The sequence below is a fragment of the Ambystoma mexicanum genome, chromosome 7p, assembly GCF_040938575.1.
Source record: "Ambystoma mexicanum isolate Mex_15411 chromosome 7p, UKY_AmexF1_1, whole genome shotgun sequence".
Lineage (NCBI taxonomy): Eukaryota > Metazoa > Chordata > Amphibia > Caudata > Ambystomatidae > Ambystoma > Ambystoma mexicanum.
In genome coordinates, this window is record NC_090939.1 from 573,387,678 (window position 1) to 573,411,385 (window position 23,708).

Sequence of the window (23,708 nt, forward strand, 5' to 3'; positions counted from 1 at the left end):
CATGCTCCTTCTTGGCTGTTTCCAAGGCCTCATCCACCGCTTTCCCAAAGAGGTTTCCTCAATGGACCTATTGATGAGGGAAGCTTGGGTTTCAGGTTTAAAACCTGAGGTACGCAGCCAAGCAGGTCTTTAAGTAGGGTCCCTTGGGCCAGAGACCTGCCCGCTGTTTCCGCAGTGTCCAGGGTGTTTTTGATCACATGCTGGTTAACTTGTCTTACCTCCATTACAATGGAGAGAAGCTTTGATTTGGCGGGTTCAGGAACCTCTTGGAGGCCTTCTTGGAGTAAGTTCCACTGAGCGTCAGCATAGCTTGCCAATAGTGTGGTATTATTAGCAATCCGCGTAGTGTATGCGGCAACCAAAGTGACACGTTTGCCTAGAGCATACAGTCGGTTGGATTCCTTGTCCTGAGGTGATTCCCCTGTGGCAAGGGTTACCCCTGCCTTTTTCCGAGTGGTAGTCGCTACCAATGAATCTGGAATGGCGTGCCCTCTAATGTATAGAGGGTCGGCAGGGGAAGGGCAAAATCATTTTTGCACTCTTGGGTTTACTGCCAGAGTTTGAGCTAGTGATACCAATGAGGGGGCTACCCTTCTCTTAACAGAATTAAAGAGAGGGATGGCCTGGCTAGTTGGAGGCTTCTCCTTAAGGATATCCTCTACAAAATCCTGCTCAGGTACAGCGTCTTGAGTGGAAATTTTAAAGTATTCAGCTGCTTTTTTCAACATGGAGTTGAATGCCATTTGGTCATCTACAGGTGAGGCCTGGCGAGCTGGAGTGGACGGAGGAGAATCCAGGCACAAAACATCAGTGTCCTGATCTTGCTGTGTCCATGGGTCCTGATCTTCTTGCTGGGTTTCTTCGCAGTTGTCTGTAGTATCCTGTTGCTCCTCCTCATAACTTTGTAGAAATGAAGCTTCTTCCTCTTCATTATAAATGTCCCTATAATTGTCCATGTCTTCCTGCTGAACTAAGGCAGAAGACTGATCTTCTTGAATTTGAGAAGGAAATTGGAGGTTAGGGTCTACCTGAGACCTTTTTGGAGGAGGATGATCAGAAAAACTGATAATCTTCGCCAGTCGATCCATACACCCTTCAAACTTCTCTGTAGTCCATTTGGTGGACCCAAGCAGTCCTACGGATGGAACAATGGCGTTCTCCACCCTATGGCGTCAAAAAGAGTCTCTTAGGGTGTCGGAAAGAGGCTCCTGACTATCTTCGTAGGTATCGTAAGAATCGGGATCCCGATGCGCATCTGAAACTTTTTACGCACTTGTCCCATAACTTTAGGCGGAACCGGGGTAAGACCCACCGCTGCCGTAATTCTTTCGATACTGCTTTCGATAGTCACCGAATCAGCGTGAGACAGAAGCTCCGATGGTCTATCGATAGGTGTACTACCTTCCGCGGCACTACTGGGCCTAGCGGCTGATTTTCCGGGTAGAAGCCTAGCTGTAGTTTTCGGGCCTACCGAGGCCTTCGTGACCGGCGGATTTCCGCGCTTTGCTGTGTGAAGTTTTTGGAGTAGCGCCCTTACTTGATTTTGATTGCCCAGTCGCAAGACGCTGCTGCGGATGTGGGGAAGGCTTTGGATCAGAACGATCTGAGGAAACCGGCAACATTTTCGGCGGCCCTGTTGGCGCCTTCACCTTTTTTGACGAATAAGTCGAAAACAGTGTAGGGGTTGTCTGCTTAGTGTGATGCGTTTGTACGCCCCTGTCGCCGGGTGTTGTCCCTGTAGCGAGACCAGAGTCAGGCCTTAAAGGGTCGGGGACAGGCGTGGCGGACCTAGAAGTGTCTGCCTCGAGGTCTATAACATCCGCAACGGATGTTTGGTCATCCGAAGTACCCCCGTCACTCCCAGCAGGGGTGGCGGTGGGGGAATCGGGTTCCACCAGCGACATACCATACGCGGCCCACCGCTTTACATGGTGCTCCTTAAGGGTCTTAGGCTGAAGGAGTTTGCAGGCCGCACACCGCTTTTCATCGTGCTCTAGGGGGAGACAGGCGTTACACGTCCTGTGTTCGTCCTTCCAAGGATATCTGACCCTACAATTAGGGCAGAATCTAAAAGGTGTCCTTTCCATAGCTAAAGGGAAAGATGACCGGACCAAAAGGGAAAAGAGGGGAAAGGAGGAAAGACATACCGACAATATGACCACCCCGACCCCACTCTCCCTACTGTATAGGTCGGCCAGAGGGCCCAACCACGTGGAAAACCGGCCGCCTGATTTTAGGTGCCGAAATCCACAGCCGTAGACGAATCCCCTGTAGCATTCATCGAAGATGTTCTTGTGACCGAAGTCACTTAACGGGGAATAACCGACAAGTCGGTAAAGATAAACAATGTCTCTTGTAAGGGCTCCGCTATAGGGCAACCAGTTATCTGGGCGGAATAAAAACAATCTGAGGGACCTCGGCGCGTGAGGGATTTTGGGTACACTACACGTCACGATAGGGATAGTGTTACAGACACGCCTATGCCGACGTTCCCTTTCGGTCCCCGAAAGACAAGATGCAATACTCTGCGGTTACCACTGGATGTCGGACCATATGCAAAGCATGTGATTCTAAGCAGATTAACAAGCATCAGAAAAGTTATCATCCGTCACCCATGACTTTAGGTGACCCAGTACCCAGAACAATGGCTCAAGGCATCAGAGCGGTTAAGAAGCGGCAGTGCCTGATGCTAAGAGGCAGCTGCCTGAGCAGCTTTGGCAGCCCTACCTCATCCACCACGAAGGAACTTGCGTTGGCCCCTTTGACTTGCCATCCCTCTCACCTTTCCAAATGAGGAGTAATATCGAAAGGAACCATCCCTCCATTGCTGTGCCCTAGGAAGAAAAGGCTGAGGTTGTCTGACAGCAGCGCCCAAACATTTGGCAGCTGCCTTGGAGGTCTGAAACTTCAAGTCTCTTGTCAGCCTTGTTGCCAAAAAGATGCGACCCGTCAAAGGGCATGTAGAGAAGACAGGCCTGCACATCTGGTGCAAAAATGGACTTCTGCAAAAATGCAAATCTGCGCATCACGGTGCTCGTAGCCATGGAGCTTGCAACACTATCCACAGTGTCCAACCCAGACGGAAGGGATTCACACATGGCATCCTTGCCATCCTGCACAATAGCTAGAAAGCCATCCCTTTCTTCCCCTTCGGGAATATGCTCAGCCGCTAGCGAAATGCAATTCCACAGAGTGTGCGAAAACTTTGCTAAGGCACAGGTAGAGTTGGCTGAGTTCAGTGCAGTACTCCCAGCAGAATACCTTGTTCGCCCATCCATTCATGCGTTTGTCATCCCGATCAGGAGGGATGGTAGGGTACGCTGCCTGCTTTGAGGTGGCCCTAGACCCTGGACCGCCAAACTCTCTGGAGTGCGGTGTGCGGACAGGTAGCCGGGGTCTCTACTGGATGGGCGGTATTTCTTTGACAACGACTTGTTAACCGCCGGAATATACTTCGGGGCATACCAAGTAGCAGCCACCCTCTATTGCAATGCCACATGAAATGGCAACACCGGGTAAGTGGACGGACCCTGATCCAAGATGTCAGTAAGGTTATCCTGATCATATTCTACCGGAGGCCTGGACCAACCCAGGTACTCTACAACCCTTAACATCAGTCTCCGATAAGAAGATTCTGCATGATCTCAAGGCTCTGGCTTAATAAACTCCATCTCAGGAGGAGTGTCTAGGCCACTGGAATCATGCAAGGACTTACGCAGATCCTCAATCAGACTCTCCTCAGAAATGAAACATTCCGGAACATTGGGAGTCCCATATGGAAGACCAAAAGGACCCACATCCTCATCGGATCCATCTTCATCTTCATATTCTGGAGAGACTGAAAAAACTCCTTCCTAGGGACAGGAGTACACCCCTTTTCAGGGACAGGCTTGACCGACTTGGAAGGAGCCTTCCTTGGAGGATAGACGCCACAGGGGCTTCCATCAGTAAATTCTGCCCATCCGGCACTGATGGCATCAGCAATGGCGCTGACAGCTTCAAGAGCCTGACCGGGTGTAAAGACCTGACAGACTCACTCCACTGACACAGCGCTGATGGCGTCGACACCTTCTTGACAACTTCACAGGCTTCGACGGTTTCGCTGGAGACGAAGAACGTGACCTGGACCTGGCATGTCTCTGGCAATCCCCCTGTGCCTTGTCCGAACGGGACCTTGACGGCTTCCGATGCTTATCTCGCCGGCTACCCGGGCCCAAGGGCGCACGAGTGTCGGGTCGAGACCGTTCCTTGCCGGCTTCAAAAGAAGGCACGGACAGAACTGTGCCCTGAGATTGGAAAATCTGCAGCATTTGCTCACGAAAAGACTCCCATTCCTCGGGGGTAGAGGATTTAGTGGGGTAGGCCACCTTTTTCGGGTAGTCGTCATCTGATGAGGACAGGGAAGGCGAACGGTAATGACGCTTCATGGACCGCCTCGACGAAGAGGAAGAGTGGCGGGTACCACTCTGGGAGCTAGATCTCTTGGACTTCTTCTGACCAGGAGAGTCCCCCCTCGACAGTAGACTTAGACCTACGGGGCTTGGAAATACGGCCTACCTTCAATTTCCCCTCTACTGTCCCGCAAGGCTTTGGCAGTCAACGACTGGCACTTCGAGCAGTCGCCCGTAGCGTGCTCCTCGCCCAGGCACCACAAGCAAATACGATGCGGGTCCGTGATGGACATCTTGTACCCGCAGTCCCAAAACTTCTTGAAGCCGGTCGTCTGGGTGGAAGAAGACATAATACAACATAATACTGAATGCAATAGGAAACATGAGGCGTGCCGAGTTCGCAAAGCAAAAACGTTTGCAGAAAAAAACGGAACAGAGGCTACGGGTGCCGTGCGTGCTACTTATAACATCCGATAACGTCACCCTAAACAGAGGCCCTCGAGGGACATCGATCAAACGCCATCGACGCAAGGGCGCCCTCTGCCTAAAGAATGTCCAAAGGAGCACAGCCGTGGACATTACATGTCATAGATGAGGAATATGTTGGAGGACACAATCCATTTGAAACTTCAATAAAGGTTTTTACAAATTGTACCTATTGTGTCAGTGTCATACTTGTGATACATGCCTACCCTACAGAGGGCTCAAAGTCTTATGAAGCAGGGAAACAGCAAAGGGTCCTGAGGATACTTATTATCTCTACAGAAGGATACTTGCAGACTCAACACAACAGCGGAGACCATGTTAAAGAGGTTGCAAAAGTGACACAAGCAGCAGCTTGGGTCAGGGATAGGATTGTCACCCTGGACACCTCTTTGTGCACTCCAACACCCTGAAGTGACTTCTTGGTTCAAGGTAAGCAATACCTTTTCACCCTACAGTACCTTAGGTTAGAAGAAATGTTTGTGGCTGGATTCTCCTCTATGCAGCATTGATCGACCCGGATTCCTTGGTCTGGTGACGAAAGGCAGGACAATGATTGGGATATCTCAACAGCAATCTTGAGAGAGGACCTCTGGCACGTATTTCTCCAGATTCTCTGGTTAGTCTGTGGTTTTGGTGCCTTTTCTCCAGCAACAAAGGACAAAATTCCCCCAGTCAATCTTCTTTGATTCCTGAAGTCCTGCACTCTGGTGAGGAGGGGACTTGGATGAGTCAGATTGTGTCTCTGGAGTTCCACTTGAGGCTAGGCAAAGATTAGGACGGATTAGGTCTTTCAAAGACGATGTACGTCAATTGGGTCGAAGGTCTCCTGGTATTTGCGGTATGCAGCTCTGGAGAGGCACAGCACCTCCGGAGATGGCTCAGCTTGTAGTTCATCTCAGGGCTGTTTGTTCCCACCAGCCAAAGGGAAGGAGTCCTCTTCGGAGCTCCTCTGTCGCAGGGTCAGGACAGCAGTGGTCGCTTCACAGTGTTGCAGAGGGTCTACAGGCATCTCTGGTCGTCTTCTTCAGTTACTTCAGTTTCCAGTGGTCGACTTGCCTTTCATCTCCGGAACCTCCCCTTTTATACAGTTCCAGCACACACTCCTCTGCCATCTCTCTCAGCATTTTACAGAAATTGGCGTTTGGCTGTCCAACCAGGACAGCCAGACCCCCTGTGGGAGCTGGTACCTATTCAGGCACTCTGGCAGACAAAGGACAGGGGGGTGGAAAACTCCTCCACCACTGCCTGCCTGCCCAGACACTCTGGAGCCCTCCTCTGCAATATCTCAGCAGTTTACAGAAAGGGGCAGGTGGCTGTCCAATCAGGTCAGCCAGACCCCCAGGGGTAACTGGTTTCATTCACGCACTCGGGCAGACAAAGGGCAGGGGAGTGAATAACTCCTTCCTCACTGCCTGCCCAGACACATTGGAGCCTAGGCAGGGACACCCAAAGGTTCCCACCAAAGGCAAAACACACACACAGACCACCCGCTCCCAGAATGGTAGAAGAAGGGCTAACAAAGAAAAAACATGCTAGAAATGGCGAGAAAAATAAAGGAGCCACCATGTTAGATCAGAGGTGACCCTATTGTGCACAACCGAGACTGAATACAGTATGCAGTAAACACAATAGTTGGTAGAACACGTCCACTGCCACCAACCATAACTAGAAGGTTGTCTATGTGACTAAAAAGTCACAGGAGCAGAGAGAATAGGCATACTAGGTATCCCCTTAGCAGTCCACATAAGGTGGTGTGTGCTAATCTCTCATAGTGTAACTTTTAGGAAGGATATAAGTAGCAGTCTATCCCTAAGAACTGTAGTTACTCGAGGATAAAGAAAGAATCTGGAGGCGTGGCTTGGAGCGCCATTGATGTGGTCGCTCCCTTGAGGCCGCCTGTGGGATGTCCGCCGCCGCCGCCAAATTCAAGCGGTTCTGACCGAGTATCCAAGTCGCCAATGCCATCTACAGCGATCGGAACCGATGAGGCACAACCTGGCTTACAATGACCCCCGAACGCTGGAGCGTTCTCCTAGAACTTAGCGACCGAACCGCTCCCCCGTCGCCATTCGAAGAAACCAAGATGGCGGCCGCGCCAGAACTCAACAACATACTGCGAACCTGATGGTGACGGGCTTCAGGGGGACCGATGAGGAGTAGCAGACGGACCCGCCAACACGGATTCAGCCAGATCGTGCCGGGGTTGCCCGGAGAACATGTGAGAACTTCATCGGGGGCTGCACTCGGCCAGGTCGACAGGGGAAACACGGAGGCCACGAGATAAGCCCCGAGAGCCACCCAGAGAAGCTCGACCTCGCGGGCCCTCCCTTCACGCACCACTCAGTGCTTCCTGGGGCGCCCCAGCCCACTTATCCAGCTAGCGACCCAGACTACTGCGGAATCACAGCTACTCGGACTTCTCACTCGCACTCCCATGCTTGAACTCTCCTAGGCGGCTGGCGCACAGCTTTGGCCCCGCCGCAACTCTTCCAGCCAAGACCGCCAAACACGATCATCATGTCTAGGCAAACGAAGGTTGGCAAGGGCGCAGATATCTCCACCATGCTCACTACACTAGATAAAAGCAAGAAGCAAGAGCCCCCCAAACTCACCCCACAGAAACAACAGGAAGACGGGGGAGCCCTCGCTACCAAAGGGGACCTGATAGCCTTCATGGCGGACATCAAGTCGGAGTTCCGCTCATGCCTATCAGAACTCACCATCAAAATCGAACAGACAGACCAAAGGGTTACGGGGGCCGAAAAGAGGCTCAGAGAAATCGAAGACCACTCGCGGGACCACGCTACCACTCTAGGGGAAATGCGAAGAGCCGTTGACTCCCTGCATCAGAAATGCGAGTTCCTGGAGTTTAAACATGAGGACCTTGAAAATAAGGCGCGCCGCAATAATCTCCGCATTCGGGGGGTCCCAACCTCCGTCCCCGACAACAAACTAGTGGACTACGTGGGATGCTTCTTTGAGGTCCTCCTCCCAGACCTGGATAAATCTCAGCTCTTGCTACATCGTACCCACAGACTTCGCCCGCGTCGTGGGGCAGTCTCTGACCCCCCCCCAGATGTCATTACGAGGGTCCACTTCTTCACAACCAAGGAAGCGTTTTCGACGATCAGCCGCCAAGGGGAGGAAATTACGTTTCAGAGCACGCCACTCCAAATATATCAGGACCTCTCACCACTCACCCTTCAGAAAAGAAGAGCACTCCGACCCCTGGCACTGTTCCTTCAGGAGCAGCAAGTCCGCTACAGATGGCTGTTTCCAGCGGCTCTACAATTCACATATAAAGGCACCCTAGGCCGGATCAGTCACTTGGAGGATGCGGAGAGGATCATGCATCCAACTTCGCCGCAGGAACTCTCCACACCAACCCCGGAGGGAGCTGAGGACTCCGGCCCGCTTTCCTCCCCAAAACCTAAATGTACGCCATAGTCATCAACCCAGCGGATCAACAAAAGGAGCTGAACAATGGCGCCCCCCGCACCTCCAGGCTCCAACTGCATCTTTCCCTGGTCTCCTCTGACCCGGCCTGAATTCGGACCCGCCACATAACGCCTAGTCTGACGAGCCTCGAGGGCGGAGACGGCGGACCATACCCACGGTTCATACCCACTCCAAGGACACTTTCCAACTTTCGTTCCTTGGAAACCCACAGTACTTGATACGCAATGGGACATCCGGCCCCGTTGGCCAAGGGTATGCCCGTACTTACAATGTCGGTCTACCCACCAGTTAAAGTTGCAGCCCCCCGTTGAGGTCCCGCGTTAAAAAATCAAGTGCAGGATGGTACTACAAGATCTCATGACGAACATGGCAGCTGAACCACCGATCCAAACTCCCCCCCCCAACTCAAGAGATAGAGAATGGGACACCTCTGGACCACCAAGTTCTGCGAATCCTCTCCCTAAATGTTAACGGACTGAACTCCCCTAACAAACGAAAGGCAATCTTATTAAAGCTCCAGGACGAAAACGCTGCGATAGCGATGCTCCAAGAGACCCACTTGCTGCCGGTGGACGTGACCCGGCTTCGTTCTCGATCATTCCCGCTTCAATTTTTTGCCTCCGGCCCAAGCAAAAAGGGGGGCACGGCGATTTTCTTCAGAAAAGACTTGAACCCGCAAATCCTGGAAACAAAAACATGCCCGGAAGGCCGATACACAGCAGTCAAATGCCTCCTTTTGGGAGACCTATACACCCTCATCTCGGTATATGCCCCTAACACGGGACAATCACTCTTCTACGACTCCTTGGGCACGACTCTCGCTAGTTTTGTGGAGGGCCAAACAATTGTCGGAGGGGACTTCAATGGGGTTCCCGACCCCACTAAAGACCGGTCACACCCCCCGACTCCAAGCGATTTCGCCCAAGCACTCAGCCTCCTCCGGCTGTTCAGGTCTCTGGAGATAATAGACTTGTGGCGGGTGTTTCACCCCGACGAAAGAGACTACTCCTTTTACTCGTTCGTACACCGCACTTGCTCAAGAATCGACTTATTCCTGATCTCCCCGCACACCTTCCCCTCAGTCAAAGAGGTCTCCATCGGCACGAGAGCCATGTCCGACCACGCTCCAGTGTTCCTGGAACTCCGGGTTCAGGACCCCAATCTCAATAACCCACGCAAATGGTCCCTATATGACCCGATTCTCAATGACATGGCTACGAGAGACAAGATCGCGACAGGAATTAAAAACTTAATTGACGAAAACCCAGCCTCGGACACCTCACTAGCAAATAACTGGGACGCCATGAAGGCAGTAATCAGGGGCTCCTTCATTGCTCAAGGAGCGGCCTACCACCGGAACAGACACCAGACCCAAATAGCTTTAGAGGACGAGCTAAGAGAGGCTGAGGCAATCCACAAAGAAAAAGGCTGGTCCCCTAAGACGCAAAGGATCATGCGAACAGCGAGGAAAAAGCTTGAAGCCCACTATGCGGAACAAACCGCCCTACTGATGGCAAAAGCCAAACAATCATATTACGCGAAGGGCAACAAGGCGAACAGGTTCCTGGTGGCCAAACTAGCCAAACGGAGACGCGTCAACACGATTGCAGGCCTGCGTGATCCTGAGGGGGTCACCCAATACTCAGAGCCCGAAAAACAACAGCTTGCGACAGACTACCTGACCCAAATCATGAAGGCAACCCCTCGGAACCGACCGCAACAGGTGGAATATCTACAGAGGGCAGCGGTTCCCCGTCTCGCCAACACAACGAGAGACGAATTGGAGGAACCCATTACGGGGGAGGAGGTCGAGGAGGCCATCAAGTCGCTTAAAACATGAGCCCCAGGCCCAGACGGCTTTTCGACCAGATTCTATAAACTATTCATGCCACAACTGACCCCCCATCTGGTGACCCTGTTCAACTCCTTCAGAGACACAGGCGCGGTCACCCCATTAATGCAGGAATCAACCACCATCCTCCTGCCCAAACCAGGAAAGGACCCAAGGAGTCTAGCCTCCTACAGACCGATTGCACTCTTAAACATTGATGCAAATATATATTCAAAAATCCTGGCAAACCGCCTGAATCACGTTCTCCCGAAGATCATTCATCCCGACCAAGCAGGCTTCATCCTCCAACGATCAGCGGGAGACAACATACGGAGAACCCTGAACCTGGTGGACCTCGCCTCCCGGAGCTCCCAAAAACTGGTCTAAGTGGCTCTGGACGCAGCCAAGGCATTTGATCGAGTAGATTGGCCCTTTATGAAACTTACCCTAGAGGCCTTCGGCTTCGGGTCAACTTTTCAGACAATGGTGCTGGCCAATTATAAGAGCCCAAGTACGAGTCTAAGAATTAATGGACACAGCTCAGCTCCGATCCCCCTATCATGCGGAACCCGGCAGGGCTGCCCGCTATCGCCCTTACTCTTCGCTCTCACCATGGTGCCTCTGGCCCAGAGGATTAGGGGAGACGATCAGATTAAAGGGCTGCAGGACGGCCCCAACCAACATAAAATCGCCCTATATGCGGACGATGTCCTACTCACGATCTCAGAAGCCCAATCATCATTGAAACAGGCAATACGAGAACTTACCACCTATGATGAGGTCTCAGGCTTTACCATAACCTTTGACAAATCTTCGGCCTTGGGCATCGGGCTCACCCCAGCAGAACGAGAGCCACTGACGGCGATGTGCCCGATGACATGGGTGAAGAAGGCCATCCCCTACCTAGGAGTCCACATCCCGGCTAACCCAAGAGACACATACAAAGCCAACTTCCCCCGGCTACTGAAAGAACTGGAAGGAGACTTGAAACGATGGGAGACCCAAGAGATCTCACTGCTGGGGCGCATCACAGCATGCAAGATGAACCTACTGCCGAGGTTCCTATACGCCTGCGCCTCCCTCCCAGTAGCGATTCCCACACCAACCCTCAGGGACATCCAAAGGAAAATGCTGAAAATCATCTGGAAAGGTAAGAGAGTGAGAATCCCTCTCAAAACGATGCTGGGGGCTCCAAGCTAGGAGGTCTGGGGGTCCCGGACTTGAAGGCCTATAGTGTGGCAGCACAACCAGCAGATTCAGGCATGGCAAACCATAACAAACCGCCCCAGGTGGGTAGAGCTGGAACAATCACAAACACCTCTACCCTTGTGATTTCTGCCACACATTCCGCCCCCCCTTAGAACACACTGGGGAGACCTCCTCCTATCAACCGAAAACACCCTTAGCTCCTGGGACTGGGCTCTAAAGCAAAAGGGAGTGCCAAGAGGACTGAGCCCATGCTCCCCGGTCTTCCATAACCCGTCCTTCTCACCCGGAGCAGACCCCCGCAATTTCCGGAACTGGATAAAGGGCGGGCTGGAGACCATAGACCAGCTATATATGGGAGGGACACCCCTCACCTTCGCCCAATGCAAGGAGAGTTCCAACTCCAGGAAAGGGACAGATTCACCTATATCCAGCTACGCCACTGGTGCTCACACCCCCAGACTCTGCAGGCAGCAACTCGCCCGCCCACCGCCCTGGAGCTGACACTGGGGGACCTTCCAACCCGGGGCAGGGTATCCACCCTATATAGGCTAAGGGACTTCCTGTCCACAAAGACCCGCTGCATGGCTCAATGGGAGGCGGACCTGGGTCATCCGATCGAGGACCAAACCTGGGTGGACATCTGGACCAGAACACATACCCCCTCCACCTGCGTTACCAATAGGGAATGTGCATACAAGGTGCTCCTCCGGTGGTATTACCCGCCCATTCGACTTCACCACATGAACCCACATGTGGACCATGCCTGCTGGAGAGGATGTGGTCACCCAGGCTCTTTCTTCCATATGTGGTGGGCTTGCCCAAAGATACGACAGTTCTGGAGGACATGCCTAGAGACCATCGCACAAATTACGGGAACGGCGATTCCTCTGGAACCTGAACAAGTCTTGCTGGGAGCCCCGATCCCCGCGATCTACCCGCGCTCCGGGACCAAGTCTAAACTATTGACACACTGCCTTCTGGCGGGGAAAACGGTGTTGGCCAGGGCCTGGAAATCCCCAGAAGGACCTCACATAGCCCAATGGTGGTCTAAACTCTGGGACATCCTGATCGCAGAGAAGGTCACGGCAGCACAGGCGGGAACGCTCCATCGCTTTCAGAATGTTTGGAGCCCAGTGCTGGAATACGACCAGCGCTTCCCCGCCCAGACCTACAAACCGACCAAGGCCCGATGGATCTTGAAACACCAAGAGAATCCTGAAGAAGACACATAGACGCTAAGGGACGAACTGGATAACCCAGAAGGGAAAATTCCGCCTCCAAACCTAAGGGAGGGAGAGGCCGAAGGGAGGTGGGAGGGAGGAAGCCTGATGGGGGAAATGAGGACTGGGGATCAAAGAACCTGAATAAGCATTGCTTGTGATATGTCATGATTTGTATATTTGCCATCCTGCCTTGATTTAAAATAAACAAAGTTAAAAAGAAAGAATCTCAAATGAGAACCCAAAAGGTTCCCAGCAACACTGCCCATAAGGAGCAGGGTACTGCAAAAGTTATGCCTTAAAAAAGATATGGAGGAAAGTAGACCCTATATAATAAAGGTAAAACACAGAACAGAGTTCCAAAGGACAGAGACCATAAGAATGAATGAGTGGAAAAAGGCTCCACTCATTCAGGACAGAAGGAAAAAGTTCCAGAAGACCAACAAACAGTGCTGGGGTCTCACTAGGAGAGGGGATGAAGCATACAAATGATAAATCTCCCTAACATCTGTTGACAGAGGGTCAGGATTATGGCTGTGGTAATGCATGTAGTTGGGCTAGAAAACAGACTGAAGAGGAAATCCTGAAATAAAAACCAGATAAACCGAGTTTTCATTGTGGTCATGCCATACCATGAAACAACTTCATTAGGGAAAAGGAAAAAAGACGCATGTTTTTGTGAAGTTGATGTTTAAGCAAGGTGATTTATCCTATTGCATTTTCCAATGTCTTTAGCAATCTTTATTTTCCCTGTAAAGCATGTCTTTAACCTTCTTGATAGATTTTGAATTGTGATATTCTTAATCTTGCATTTTACAGCACCAATTGCATGGCTAAGTTTGAACAAACCCCTAAATAGGAACCCAGAAGCTATTTAGGGAGACTTGAGTAATCTGAATTCCAAGTACAATGGGAGGATGGAGTTTAAATATATCTCTTTAAACTTTTAGTCTGAAGATTACGTAATCCCAGGCCAGTGATCATTTTACAAGGTAAACTTTTTTTACTGACCTGCATATTACCATCACTTTGCTTTGTGCAAGTCAGTCTCTTCAACCTTCCTAATTCTTTGATATTGAACTTTGAGAAACAGCATGGATAGTTCCAATATTCCAAATAAAATAAAAATATCGACAATTGATCAGTGTGCTGTAGGAAATTATTAATACTCCTCAACCTGCTGCTCAACCCGAATACTGATGGTTTCAGATAATCTAAAAGAAAGGTAAAATGTGTGCTCAAAATGTGTTGAAGCATCTTCCACAATCCACACACAACATGCAAAAATACCATTCCTCCCTAAGAAATACAACATTAGGATCATGATTCACCTATATTATCACACAGGACAGGTACATTACTCTTTCCTACTCACCTTAAAAGACAAGCTTTGTCATTCTTTTCACCACTAATCACTTCATGAAGGAGTGTCCCTTTATACAAATGAGTTGCTTTTGACACAGGTTTTAAACAATAACCAATATGAAGAATGGATACTTACCATCAAAGCTAATACTTGCTACTTTGGTATACCGGTTTTCTGAAGCTTTTAGTGTAAGTGGCTTGAAGTGCACAGTTATGGCTTCATTCTGAGGTGTGGCCTTAATGCTCTGAAAACAAACACAATTAGTTGAACAGCTAAAAGACCAATTCTATTATTGTTTTTCTATTTTGTAATAAAATACTTCATCATAAGTGTGATTTACTTTGCTTCCAGAAAACACAAGTAAAGAATATAGCTATAACTAACCTCTATATCTGCCACATCACAGAATAAAACTTCATTCTTTATTAATTCATTGGAATTCCTGTAAAACGTTCTCAACATCTCCTACCTCATGCATTCGAAATGTGACCACTACTTCCAGAGAGCATCAGCAAGTTTTTGTTGCTGGAGGTGTCCACAGGATCCTCGTGGGGCACCACTAATGCCATTTCCCTACTTTGTAGACAGAATGGAGGGACAAATTGAGATCTGAGGACTTATGCTCCTCCTCTGGGGAAGGGGAGCACCTTCTTTTAGGATTGCTGTTTCAAAGAAAAGGTTTGCATCTCTAAAATGGTGCTTATTGCATCCCTTTTATCCTTGCTTGTCTCTACTGTGCACAATTGAATTCCTGTCTCATAATACACTGTGGGCCAGATTCATAGAATCCAGCACAGAAGCAGCGCAAGCGCTGCGCACCGAGAAGGAGCGTGCGCCAGCCGTGGCGCAAACCAGCAATTGCGCGGCACGCGTATTCATGGATTTCCTGACGCATCAGTAGCCGTGCCGCAATGAAGAGCAAGCAGCGCCAGTAACATTCCCAACACCGCCACATGCGAAGAAAAAAGCCAGTGAAATGGCCAATACGGCGCAAGGACCCGCGCCATCTGTGGCCCAGCATACAGCCCACCTCCATCGAAATCACTTGAAAAATTGGGAGCGTACCCTGCTCGCACCAGCCAAATCACGTCAAAAGGGCTACACGTACCCCTGCGAAATAGCATACCCCGCTCCTGCCAGTCAAATGGCATGGAAAGGGTTGTGCATACCCCGCTCGCGCCAGCCAAATCGTGTGGAAAGGGCCCGCGCGTGCTGCCATCAGCCGGGAACACACTCCACAGGCAGCCCAAACAACAAGGGACCCCCACCCCACCACCCGTGGCCATACCACGCATTTGTATTTGTATTTATTTGTATTTATTTTATTTGTGTTGCGTGCTGGACACAAGGGCATCTGGGTGCATTTCTTAGGAGCGGTACACGGGAGGTACATAGTAAGACGGTAAATTTACAATAATGTCAATATGCAACAATATACAGAGAACGGCAAATTTGCACTTATATACAGAGAGGCAGTATGTCATGGCTTGGGAGACAGACATATTAGAGAAAGCACAGTTAATTACATAAGGTGGTGTATTCGAACGCCGTGGACAAGAAAGATAATGGAGGTGAATGGTTATGTAAGAGATGAAGTGTGGTCCTGCTCGATGAGCCAGGATTTCGCTTTATTTTTAAATGCCAGATATGGAACAAGTTAATTACCTGTAACTGTTGTTCTCCAGCATGGGTCTGGCATGGATTCACATGCTCATGAATATTCCCAGTCAGGCTGGGAATCCTCGGTAAAGAAAAAATCAGTATCAGTTTCGTTTCTGATCTGTCTTTCTTAGTAGTAACCAATCGCTGGTCTCTGGGTCATACTGCCCCCAGCCAATGACTGCCCTCTCCCTAAGCCCCGCCCCTGGCAGCCATCCTCAGATTTGGTAGCAAGTAAAGTGGCAGTATGACCAAGTGAAGAGCCGCAGAGGGGTAGGAGGGAGGGTTCGCATGTGAATCCATGCCAGACCCATGCTGGAGAACAACAGTTACAGGTAAGTAACTTGTTCCTTCTCCAGCATGGGGTCTGGCATGGATTCACATGCTCATGAATATAAAAATACATAGCAGTACAGACATGCACAACCACGGGAGGTGGAAAGGCTCAACATTAAGCATTACATAAAACTCAACATTAAGCATCTCTTACCTCCTCACCAGGCTCATCTTAAGCGAACAGGTTGCGCAGAACTGCCTGGCCGACTCTGGACTCCTCCCTGGAATCCCGGTCGACGCAGTAGAATCTCGTGAAGGTGTGCGTCGACCTCCACGTAGCAGCCCTGCAGATGTCCAGCAAGGGCACACCAGACAAGAACGCCATAGTAGCAGCGATCGCTCTGTCGAATGGGCTCTCAGTGCATGATGCAGCCGGAGAGCCATCTGGAAATGGAAGCCTTCGAGAGAGCCTTCCCTTGGTTCACAGGTCCAAAGTTCACAAACAGCTGTGATGTCTTCCGAAAACTCTTTGTTCGGTCCACGTAGAACTTCAGCGCTCTAGCTACATCCAACGAGTGCATAGGCCTCTTGGCCGGCGACAAAGGTGACAGGAAAAAGACTGGTAACACAAAGGGCTCGTTGAGATGGAAGTCCGACGGCACCTTGGGCATGAAGGAGGGGTGCGTCCTCAGCACCACCCTCGTCTCGTGGAAAGTCAAGTATGGCAGGAGAGGGCCTGAATCTCTCCCACGCGTCGTGCAGAGGTGATGGCCACAAGGAACACTGTCTTCCATGACAGGAACTTCAACGGATCCGAATGCAAGGGCTCGAATGGTAGGCCCATGAGCTTGGTCAGCACCACGTTGAGCTCCCACGCTGGGGATGGAGCCTTTACCGGCGGGAACGAACGAAACAGTCCTTTCATAAACTCCTTCACCAGGCAATGAGACCACAGGGACGACCATCCTGCAATTCTGGTGTATCGGGAAATCGCTGCCAGATGTATCTTCATGGAAGCGTGAGCTAGTCCAGCTTTGGCCAGCGACAGTAAGTACGGTAGCACTTGAGGGGCTGTAATCCATAGAGGGTTAAACTTCTGAGAACAGCACCAGACAGAGAACCTCTTCCACTTGTGTCCATAGCACTTCAGAGTTGAGGACGCCCTGGCCTTTACAAGAACCTCTCTGCAGTCAGCCGGGATATCGTGCCCTCCAAACTCTAGTGCTGCAGGAGCCAGGCCTGCAGCAAGCTCAGCGACTCTGGGTCGTGATGAAGAATGGCGCCTCCTTCTCTGGAGAGAATATCTGCATCCGTCGACAGTTTGACTGGTGGGGACGCTGACAAGTCCAGAAGGTCCGGGAACCATGTCTGTCTCGGCCGCCTCGGTGCGACGAGGGTCATCCTGCACCGGGACCTCTTGAGTTGGTTGATGAGCCTGAGCGGCAACGGCGGGAACGCATACAGGAACAGGCCGTCCCAGGGGAACCAGAAAGCATCGCCCATGCTCCTCGGATGGGGGAACATGTTGGCGAACCTCTGGCACTTGGAGTTCGTCGCCGTCGCGAAGAGGTCGATTTGGGGTTTGCCCCATCACCGGAAGAGATGATCTACTTGATCCTGGCGTAGTTCCCACTCGTGGCACGAGCGCAGCTCCCAGCTGAGTGAGTCGGCGATGGTGTTTTTTATCCTTGCCAGATGAAAAGGCACCAGAAACATCCCCTGGGCAACGGCCCAGTGCCATAGATCCTGGGCTTCCTTGGACAATGATGGGGATCTGGTTCCTCCCTGCTTCCGGATGTAGAACATTGTGGTGGTGTTGTCGGTGAAGATCCTCACCACCTTGCCCTTGAGGGACGGGAGGAATGACTTGAAGGCACAGAACACTGCTTGGCGCTCCAGTATGTTGATGTGGAGGGGCCTCTCCTCCGGGAGCCACAGGCCTCTCGCGTGAAGATCTCTGGTGTGTGCTCCCCACCCCTCCAGGGAGGCACCCGTCATCACCGTCACCTGGTATGCTGGAATCTGAAAGTCCGTGCCCGCGGCGAGATGCACGCGGGTGCCCCACTATCGAATTGCATGGCAAATGCTTTGTTGAGCGAGATCTTGTCCTCGAAGCTGTCCGTCACTTGCGTCCAACGGGCATTGAGGAACTCCTGCAGGGGACGCATCAAAGCCTGCACAGGCGCACCAGATAGATGCAAGAGGACATCATCCCGAGAAGGGACTTGATGGACCTCACTCTGGCCACGTCCGTGGCCAGCAAGTGCCGTACCTTGCCCAGGATGGCCTGCGTTCTTTCCTCCGACGGCAAAGCCAACTGCGCTACTGTATCGAGCTTGGCTCCCAGAAACAGCGTGACCTGCAACGGAACCAGGTGGGATTTGGGGAAGTTGATGAAGAATCCCAGGTCCGTGAGCAGCTGGACGGTCTTTGCTGTGTGTTTTACGGCGAGTTCCCTTGTCCCTGCTCGGATGATTAAGTCATCCAGGTAGGGGTAGACGTTGATCCCTTGCAGGTGCAGCCGCGCTGCCACTGGTGCTAGGCACTTGGTGAACACCCTGGGCGCCGACTTCAATCCAAATGGGAGGGCCTTGAACTGGTAGTGCCACCCTTGGACTACGAACCTGAGAAACTTTCGGTGTCCTTTTAGGATGGGGATGTGAAAGTACGCATCCTCCAAATCCTACGACGATAGGAAGTCACCTTCCTCCAGCTGGCCCAGCACGTGCTGGAGGGTGACCATCTGGAACTACTGTGCCTTGATGTATTTGTTTAGCCGACGCAAGTCCAGGATGGGACGCCAACCTCCTGTCTTCTTTCTAACGAAGTATCTTGAGTATACTCCGGAGCCCCGGAGCCTCTTTGGGACGAGCTCAATGGCTCCCATCTTGAGCATCGCCCTTACCTCTAACAGTAGTTGAGGGATGTGGTTTTCCTTCCTGGCCACGGGAGGAATTCGGGGGCACTTCTTTAGAAATTCCAGAGTGTGCCCGTGGGCCAGGGCATCCAGCACCCAACGGTCGGTGGAGATGGGCTTCCACACGCTGACGAATCTTGTCAGCTGGCTTCCCACCGGGGAGCTCCGGTGGGGCTCGACGCAACAGCCGGTTCAATTTTGCTTGGAAGCAGCCTTGCCTCCGTGGCCTCCCTGGCGACGACGGCGAGATCCACCGGACTTGCCTAGTCCCCTGTAGGCTTCTTGCGACGAGGAGCGGGCCGCCTGACGGTAGGTCGAGGAGCCGCCGCCGAATCCTTTGGAGGCACCTTGCTTGCCTCCGGAGTTCCGAAAGGGCGGCCGCCGCTGCTGCAGAACTCCCAAGGCCCGAGCCGTCTCCGTGTCGGTCTTGATGGCCTGCAGCGACTCATCCACAGTCTTTCCAAACAGATTGTTCCCGTCGAAGGGCATGTCCAAAACCTTGGCTTGCACGTCCTGGCGGAAATCCGTCGCCTTGAGCCGCCCCGCCGTCGAAAGCAAACGCTGTTGCCCAACTGGCGGAAAACAGTGTCGGCCATGTCCGTGGCCACAGTGATGGCGTGGTCCGACGCCACCTCACGCTCCTTGTCGTCCGGGAGGAAGTCCAACAGGGGGGCGATCTTGTACCACAATTCCCTGTCGTAGCGGGCCACAATCGCTAGTGCGTTGGCCGCCTTAATCGTCGTCGTCCCCGCCGAGATGACTCATCCCACGGCGTCCAGCTTCTTTCCCTCGCCGTCCGGTGGGGAAGTTGAGGATGAAGCCGATGCCCCCCCACTTTCTTCTTGGCCGCCGCTGAGACGACCGAATCTGGGGTCGGCTGCGCCCTAAGGCACAACAGGGCGGCTTCGGCGATTCGGTACTTCTTCTCGTACCGGTCCCTCTTGGCAGGTGTCGTGGACGGGTTCTTGAGGAGGGCAAGTCCCTCGTCCCAGTTGTCATCCAGCAACGCCACCGTGAGGACAGTCTCCTTTTGGCCTCGCGCCGTTGGTAGAGGAAGCCTTCCTTCTCCTCAGGGCAGAGTTGAAAAAGCTCGGATGCTCTGGCAATCATGGCGTGGAAGGAGCCAATCTCGTCGGGCGGGGACGCCCGAGGAATCTGAGACGGGAGGCCAGTCCCGTCGTCATCCGTCCCAGTCGTGGCCGTGTCTGTTCCCGTGTCGTCCCTCGGGATCGGGGAAGGCAACAAAGGCTGAGAAGGCCGTGAGGGCTGAAAGGGCACTGGATGAATTCTCCTCCTCTTGTTTGTATCGCCGTGCATAAGGCTTGCATTGCTGTCAAAATGGCTGCCGAGTTGTCCTGAGGCTTGGGTTGCGACAGGCGTGCCGGGAGCGACGGTTGTTCCTCCACGGGAACCTCGCCGTCGTTGCCACCCTCGCTCTCGTCGTCCCCCTCCTCGGGATTCCTCCCGTGGGGCTGGGCCTCTTCCAAATTCTCGGTCAGTTCCTCCTCGGAGGTTGTGTCCGTGACGGCCACCGCCCCCCCCCTCTTTTTCCAACGGGGCTTCACCGGGGTCTTCTCGATGGGCCTAAAAGAGGATTCCCTCCGCGGAGGCAGGGAAACTCTGGGCCCTGAGGTCGCCTCCACTGGGATAGCCTCCACAGGCTTCGCCAGGGCCGCAGCGACTCCCTCGATAGAGGCCTTAGCCGGGTGAATCAAGGCCTCCACCACCTTGGGCGCGCTTGAGGCCTTCACCTTAGGGGGAGGGTCACCGCCTCGCTCCCCCTCGGCCGGTTCCTCTGAGATGGAGCGGGGCCTCTCCAGAAGCTTAGCCGGGTTCTCGGATTTTCTCTTCCCCAAGCCAGAGCGTTGGCTCGCCGTTGATGGCATCGGTGAAGGTGTGCCCTGCCTGGCAGCCGAGGAGCCCGACCGTTCGGCGCTCCCGGTGCCCGCGGACTCGCGGTGCTTTGCCTTCTGTTGGCCCCCTGTTGCCGGGGCGCCCTCACAGGATTTAGGAGACCGCTCAGACTACTTCTTCTCGCCTGCTGGGCTCTTGCCTTCCAGCCAGTTGGAGAGACGGGTCCGGCGATCCCTCATCGTCCGATCCGACATGTTAAAGCAAAACGCACAGTCCTTCTCCACATGCGTTTTGTCCTCGTGGAGACAGTAAAGGCATTTCAAATGCTCGTCCTCCTTGAATACATTTTGTAGGTTGCATCCAGGGCAGATCCTGAACAGTTTTCTGGGAGTCGAGCTTCCCTTCTCCTGGGCCATGTTCTTTTCGTCCACGAGGTAGGCCTCAGAAACTTCTGGAATCCTCCAAGAAGCTTAACTCGACGAAAACTTCACCCTTGAGGGGCGTAGATAAATCCGATCCCCGTCGAAAATGAGATAAATCTCTCTGAAAAAGCGCAAAACGCAGTAAAAGCTCGAGAGCTATAGCACAAGGACTCCCAACACTTGAGCGTGCGGTAAAAATCTGAGGATGGCTGCCAGGGGCGGGGCTTAGGGAGAGGGCAGTCATTGGCTGGGGGCAGTATGACCCAGAGACCAGTGATTGGTTACTACTAAGAAAGACAGATCAGAAACAAAACTGATACTGATTTTTTCTTTACCGAGGATTCCCAGCCTGACGACAGGGAATATTCATGAGCATGTGAATCCATGCCAGACCCCATGCTAGAGAAGATGGTTCAGCTCTCAAAGTGGAGGGTAATGTGCTCCAGAGCTTAGCGGCAAGGACTGGGAAGCTTGATTCCCCCAGCTTTCTTGAATCTAGGTATTACCAATGAGTGGTTTTGAGCGGATATGGTCTGTTAGGAATGTGGGTGGTGAAGCGGTTAGCAAGATAGATGGGTGCCTGGTTGGCTGGGGATTTGTGAGTGAGTGCAAGAGTTTTGAGTGATATTCTAGAGGCGATAGGGAGCCAGTGTAAACTGTGTCATCTGTCAGAGATGTGGGATTTCCTAGGGATGTTGAGGGCTGCCTAAGGGCATTATTTTGGGTGACTTGGAGCTTGTTGATGTTTTTTGGGCTGGTACCTAGATATAAGGCATTGCAGTAATTAATTTTTGCCATAACAAGGGTTCTGGCGAGGGTGATGCAGTTAGGGATAGTTAGAAACAGTCTGCATGCTGTTATAAGTTTGAAGGTGTAAGCTGATGCAGATGCTACAGCATTTATTTGTCTTGTAAGTGACAAAGTGGAGTCTAGTGTTTTTGTATCCTTGGAGACGTTAATAGTATTGCCGTCAATGATAAAGGATTTGAAGGTTGAGTCCAATTTACTGGGTCTAGTGTGTGAACCAAGGATAAGTAACTCGGGTTTCTCGTCATCTAAGCACAATCCATGATGTGCCATCCAGGCCTGGGTGACAGAATAAACATTATTAAGTGCTTTGGAGTCAGTAGCATGGTTGCCAGCGATGGGGACGAGTATCTGGGTGTCATCCGCATAGTTGGTATAGGTAACACCCAAACAGTCAAGAATATCAAAAGGGGGCTTTGTAAATACATTGTAAAGTGTTGGAGAGACACAAGAGCCTTGTGGGACTCCACATGGGACTGGAGATGGTTCGGCAGACGCTGTCGGTGAAAAGACATGCATGGTTCTGTTACATAAAAATGATCAAATCGAAGAAGTGGCTTCATCTGAGAAGTGGGCATCAGTTTTAAGATGATGGCACAGAATTTGGTGATTGACCAAGTCAAAAGCTGCCGACACGTCGAGCAATAGAAGTAGGGCCAATTTGCCTTTGTCTTTTAGGTCTTCGATTTGTGTTTTTAAGTCAATAAGGGCAGTTTCTGTTCCGTCTCTAGGACGGAAGCCCAATTGCCAGAGGCCAAGAAGTTTGTTAGATTCAAGGTAAGCCTGGATTTCTATGTAGGCTGCCCTGTCCAATATTTGTAGGAGGAATGGTACCGTAGTAATAGGTCTGTAATTGGCCGGGTTATTAGGATCGAGGGTAGGTTTTTTTTAATTAAGGGGATGACCCAGGCATTCTTGAGGTTGTCTGGTACGTTCCCAGATTTAAAGGAAGCGTTTATGAAAGTAGTAATAAAGGCGGCAAGTTTGTGTGCCACATCTTTAATGATAGGTGCTGGGCAAGAGCCACATTGACAGTTGAAAGGTTTAAGCTTTGTAATGATCTGCTCAACTTCCCCTATGGAGAGTGGTGCGAAAGTGAATGGATTGGCAGGATGTGTTGCAGTTGTGGTGTTAAATGCTAAGTTGAGTGCAGACTTTATGGTGATGCTACCTTTTTTTTTAATTGACTTTTGTTTGTAGAGATGCGACTTTATAAAGGAGAGCTTTCTGGATGTTAGTGCACCAGGAGGAATCTGTATTACACTGGACTAGTCTAGCAATTGGTGACTCAAGTTCTCTAAGAATCTTAAAGAGCTCTTTAGTATTAGATTTGGCCAGCAGAATATGATTATTGTAAGCATATTTTTTTTAGCAATGAATATAGCTTCTTTGTAGGTTGATGAGACATTGATCAGGAAGATTTTATTAGCATCGGATGTAATACTTTTCCAGTGCGCCTCTGCGTTTCTTTTTGCTTTGCGTAGAACTCCAAGCTGAGGAGTAAGGAACAAGTTACTTACCTGTAACTGTTGTTCTCCAGCATGGGTATGGCATGGATTCACATGCTCATGAATATTCCCCGTCGTCAGGCTGGGAATCCTCGGTAAAGAAAAAAACCAGTATCAGTTTCGTTTCTGATCTGTCTTTCGTAGTAATAACCCAATCACTGGTCTCTGCGTCATACTGACCACAGCCAATGACTGCCCTCTACCTAAGCACCGCCTCTGGCAGCCATCTTCAGATTTGGAAGCACGTGAAGTGGCAGTATGACCAAGTGAAGAGCCGCAGAGGGGTAGGCGGGAGGGTTCGCA

The 23,708-nt window shown here is 51.6% G+C and overlaps 1 protein-coding gene across 1 annotated transcript in view; it reads right to left on the reverse strand.

Moving 5' to 3' along the window:
* TMEM131 (transmembrane protein 131) overlaps window positions 1-23,708 on the reverse strand; it is a 2,512,175-nt gene that overhangs the window by 1,511,660 nt on the left and 976,807 nt on the right. Inside the window, exon 12 of the mRNA XM_069636582.1 lies at window positions 14,098-14,206. Coding sequence (XP_069492683.1) covers window positions 14,098-14,206 — 109 coding nt within the window. The remainder of the gene's footprint in view (window positions 1-14,097; window positions 14,207-23,708) is intronic.